At 44.5% G+C, this 5,441-nt stretch overlaps 1 protein-coding gene across 1 annotated transcript in view; it reads right to left on the reverse strand.

Moving 5' to 3' along the window:
• Positions 1 to 603: 603 nt before the first annotated feature.
• The window catches only part of PHF5A (PHD finger protein 5A), a gene marked incomplete at its 5' end in the record, with an annotated part of 6,265 nt that continues 1,427 nt past the window's right edge, over positions 604 to 5,441 (reverse strand). The window contains 2 exons of the mRNA XM_031057808.1: positions 604 to 1,310; positions 4,310 to 4,476. Coding sequence (XP_030913668.1) covers positions 1,221 to 1,310; positions 4,310 to 4,476 — 257 coding nt within the window. The remainder of the gene's footprint in view (positions 1,311 to 4,309; positions 4,477 to 5,441) is intronic.

The raw sequence follows: 5,441 nt of genomic DNA on the forward strand, positions 1-5,441 counted from the left end.
GACACGCTCTGCTCAGACTGCAAGTGCTTGAAGGACTGCGGGGCACGCTGAGCCAGGGTCCTGCTTTAACCATCTGAGGAGTGCGCACCCGTGGGGAACTCAGTTCCGCCTCTGCACAAAGGCCCTGTTCCCAGATCTTTGCTGAGCCAACAGACTGCTTTTAGCCTCTCCTGGTATTTGACTAACAAGCAGCCTCTGGTTTCCAGCATGCACACGGCCAATAGCCCAGAACACAATGGTTGGTTTCCCGTTACAGCAGGGAAGGCTTTAACTTATTCACAAGAACAGGATAGCGAGTCAAATAGCTTAGGAGGTTTAGAAAGGGATTGGATGTTTGCATGGTGAAACAACATCCACGGCTGTATTAGCCGGGATAAGGGTTACAAGCTCAGCGATCCTCATGCTACGGGACAAAATGATCAGTGGCTGGGATCACAGGCAGACAAAAGCAACAGCCGTTCCCCGAAGCTCCTTGTGGCAAGGTCACGTGGCCATAAGCAGAAACCAGATAACCCATTGTGAAGTGCTAGCTGGGCTAATCCTCCATGTCCCCAGCAAGCTTCAGAGAGGCTAGGCACAGAATGAACCAAATAGAAATCCTTGTTGTACCAAAAATAAAAACCCAAAAGGAAAAGCTTTATTGGTATGCATCCTACAGAAATGGTTACAAGAAATGGCCTTGGATTTATCTGTCAAAGAAAACATGGAACAGCTGTGCTCTCCCTAGGAAGGTACCAGCCATGAGCAGATTCCTTAAAAAACAGGGCAGCATGGAAATATACTGGAGAAGGGAAGAGGGGAGCGGATTGGTGTTTTGTTCTTCAACACTGACGGATGGGGCAATTTCAAAAAATTGAGAGAAGGCCCAGTAAGAACAACCTCAAGGTGTTTCTCCACACTAAAACCAGCACTTTCCATTTTTACATGGCTCCTTCTACATGTAAGTGCTTGCCCACTTTGCTGTGTATAGAGTTGGGGCAACTACTAGTAGAGCTTCTGCAAAGGCAAGAGACAGTAATCTTCATTTGCCCTCTCTCATCATTGGTTCTCATCAGGTTTCAGGCCCCACTCAGTCTGTTATTTCTCCAACTGTAAGTATATTACTGAATTTGTATTGCTTTAGAAAAAAATAATCAATGAGTTTTCAATAAGAGTAAAGTCCAGAGATGTTCCAAGACCCTCTTGCCAACCCAACAGGAGGTAGCCATGTATGAATAGGATCACCTCTTCTTGAAGCCATACTTTTTCCTTTCGTAGAAAAGATCTGTCTTGGAACTGCCCAGGTTGACGATCTTAGGGCAACCATCTCTCTGTAAGAAAAGAAAATGCAAGTTAGGAAATGTGCAAACACAGAACAACATTATAGTTGCAGTAGGTTCTCAGTTCCCACACTCCTCATCCTGTCCTCGACACATTTCAAACACCTGTACAAACAAATTGCTCTTCAGTGCTGGTTACCAGTAAGACAGTGGCACAGACAGGAGCATGGATGTCTCTTCAGCATTACTGCAGGACATGGTCTCCCTCAGGGCCAAAATGGAAAACAGCTCATATAACATCAGCCATTTAATGAAAAGGATGCGCTGTGCCACAAGACTGAATTCTTTCTAAATCAGGATATGCAGGACTTCTAGGGCCCAGAGGAATAACCTTTCCCCTCCTTAGCAAAGAAGAATCTTGCTGTTCTAGATGTCACCAAACCATTCTTGTGTTTAGGAACCCCTCAGCAGCAACAGCAGAACTGAATCTCAGATTTCTTGTATCCTGGATTGATTACTGCAGAGGCTGTAGGGTCAGCTACTCAGAGCAGCTACATAAGTAAGTTCTTGTACCTGAATTCCAGCAGATGGTGAGAAAAAAAGCCTTGAGAAAAGCAAGGGAAGTAGGGGAGGCTCTCCTGAGAGGCGCGGTTGCAAAACCAAATCAGAAATGCCCTCTTGGTATACCTGGGAAGATTTGCCCATGGGCCACCTGAGCCCAGCACCTGCATAATTCTTAGAGCAAAACATTATGGCTGGCCAGAGCAGTTGTGAGGGACCCAGCAGGCAAACGTGTGTCCTTGGCTAAAGTGCAAGCCTGAGTGCTTTAGATTTAGAAAGCCCCTGGGCAGATGTCAGATGCTGTAGAATCTGCACCTAAGCTGCCTGGCTCCCATGCCAGAGATGCAATCTGGTGGGCAGGATCTGCATGATGGGAATAACAGGAGAGGTGGGGAACAGAAATCATCCCTCCCCCATACACCTGCCACGACCCATTTCAAGCTACTGTCTCCTTATTTCATTTTGAACCTCAATAGTAAGACTCTTTCAAGATTTCCTCCCACAATCCATGGAGTCTGTTCAAATCTTGACAGCCTTATTGCAGGGCTCTGTTCATTCTTCCACCTCCTCCTAAGGACACAGCTCATGAGCACCCTCCTTCCTCCAAGAAAAGATTACTATTTGCAACTCACAGATGTCCTGGGTGATATGGTGGGATTCAGGCCCTTACCCACAGATCAAAGTGGGCTGAAACAATACTTCATTCCCTCCTCCACCAGAACAAATGAACCAAGAGTAAACAGGTCCTTTGCTTTGTGCCCAATAGCAGTCTATCTCTGCCATCCATTTTATTTGCTTTCTTGCTTCACTATTTTTTCCAGTCTTTCTCTGAGGACGATGAAAATGCTGTAGCTGAAGCCTTGGACTGCTCTTCAGGTACAGAGCTCTGCCCTTCTGGTTTTCTTATTCATATCAGCACCAGCATAGTTGTGACAGGCAGCAGCACACTTAATTTTTTCTCCTTCTGGCTCCCTATGCTTGTGCAAGCATTCATCAATCCTGCAACAAATCATGTCAAATCTGCTGTTTCAGATCTGCAACTTCACATCTGCAATAATATGTAACATCTGAGTTTTCTGCTACAGAGCAACTTTCTTCACTCACAGCAGCATTCACCCAGGTCACCCCAGACCTGTTATTCTTCTCTAACCCCAGACCTGTTATTCTTCTCTAGCTCTATGTTTTCTACAGTCCTCCCTGAGAGAGCAGCTGGTTATTTCACACCTGAACCAAACATAAGATACAGGTAATCTTAGGTTATGAAAAACACTTGTTGGGAATCCCTATGAATCGATAAAACTAAAACCAAGCCTATTTTACTCATGACTTATAAAGCCAGGCATCTTCATTCTAAAGGCAAGTGAACAAAATTACTATTTCTCACAGCATTTATAAAGTAGGAGGCAGCACCCCATCAAAGCACTTATATCCATATTTGGATACAGAGAAAGATTATGTTCCTGTTAGATCTAATGACTAAACTCAAAGGAGGACCTGCTCCTGTTCTGTATTTGGCTGCAGGCCTCTAGAGAAAACAGGCACTAGAGAGAATTAAAGCAGCAACTCACTCAGCTGAGGACACTCCTGTAAATCACTGTGAACCACTCTCTCAGCACGTTCTTCACAGTCATTAGGGTGAGTACGAAATGACATTTGCAAAGCACCAAACAACTTTTAACAGACACTCTCACAGCTACCAGGCCTATATTCTGGGATAGCAGAACTGTAAGCATGATGTTCTTGTTCTCCTGTAAGGTCTTTCTAACGCTTTGTTGCAGTTCATGTTCTGCACCCATTGTGTTGGATTATTAACAAAAGCCTTACAAGGGGTGAGCAGCTGCCTCATTTCCCACATGCAATGGCTTTCAGCACAATATTGTAAAAAAATGATAGCTCTGGCTATAGACAAAAGGGACCTTTATACCAAAAAGCATTAGCAGAAAGAGAAATATCTACAATACAGACAATTCTAGAAAAGAGTAAGAAAATATAAATTGTATCCCACTGAAATTATACAAGAAGCATGGAACTTGTGAAACACAATTACCACACTAAGGACCAACTTTACCTTGTTATTCAAAGGAAAACAAAGGTTTTGATTCCACAGGCCTTATAGTACCATATGTGCTCTTAATCAGTGGCTCATAATGGACTTTAGGGAGGAGCTGCTTCTGCCACTGCCTTGCAGTGTCTGCAGTATTTCTGACCCTGGTGAAACCTAGGTTGGAGCTGTACTAAGATAACAACCTGAAGTGGTAACAAGCAGTGTACGGAGGAAATGAACTGTGAGTGTGCAAAATAGTCAGAGGTTCTTAGAATGAAGAGAGTTACAATACCTCAAAATGCTTTGCAAACACAGAGACCTATCAATGGGGGAATAAAGGTTTCAGGTATCGCAAACAAGAGCCAATCGTCCCAGCACTAATTTCAGCAGCTTCGAGCCCCTTAAAGATAAGCATGACTACTGTGTAGCAGGGATGGCAACTTACATCCTTTTCCTGGATGGTGCACTCCTTGCAGTAGTAGGCGTCGGACACGCCGGGCCCCCCGCAGATGACGCAGCGGCCCTGGTAGGAGCCGTAGTTGCACTCGTCACAGATGCGCACCAGGGTGCAGGGCCGCACGTAGGAGTCACAGATCACACACTTGCCATCACCTGCGGGCACAGCACAGCCTTTGCTCACAGAATGTCCTTTCTGCCACCCCACATCACAGGAAAAGCTTCCTGGTCGAATAACTTCCCTGTACACTCAAGGACAATACAGCTGAACTGCAGAAACATGCCTTGCAGGCACAGGGCACAACTTTGTATTTCACACAGACTTGACAGGAACAAGAACTGTGGCGTGCAATATTTGAAGTTTTTTTTTTTAAATTTAGTCATTCATTCACAGTCAGAGAAGAAACCCAAAATTACTTGGGTAACTACTTTGTGATTAGCCAAGACTTGCTTAGATTGTACCACTACTTTTACTCTAGAATTTTTCCTAATTTATTCATTTGCAAAAGAAAAAAAGCCAGACTGACAGGACTAGAGTCCTTACCTACACAGAAGCAGCAGTGTAAGCTTCTCCCACAGTGCCACAACAACAAAAGTCTACAGTTACTATGTTCAAAGAGATAAGAGATTGTACTCATGGTCCCTTTAATCCTTCATCTGTGACAAGGCCAAAGGAAGGGCAAAGTAGCATAAGCAGCCATTTCACGAAAGTTGCTCTTGCGCTCTCACAAGGAACTGAGTGAAATTCAAGTACTGATATCACACAGGCAAGGAGCCATCAGATGCCAGGGACAGTTTCTGCTGAGCTGGACCTTAACCAAAACACTGACCTACGGATAAAAGGCTTCATATCCTATTACCAGTTCCCAAGGTATCTAATCCTGCCTCCCACAACAGCTTGCCTAACCTGTTCCTAAATCTCTGGTGTGACAGCCCTCAGCTACTACCAATGGGAATCTGTTTCACTGTCAGGTGCTCTTGAAAATGATCTTCTTGCTTCAGACTGTCCTTCTCCCACTTTACTTATTCTCACACTGTTTGAGTCACAAACTACTCACCTCATTTGTTCTGTTCCCTACATGTTTTAACAACAGATCACAAGGATCTAACAACAGATCTAA

Source organism: Geospiza fortis, unplaced genomic scaffold (genome assembly GCF_000277835.1).
Source record: "Geospiza fortis unplaced genomic scaffold, GeoFor_1.0 scaffold173, whole genome shotgun sequence".
NCBI lineage: Eukaryota > Metazoa > Chordata > Aves > Passeriformes > Thraupidae > Geospiza > Geospiza fortis.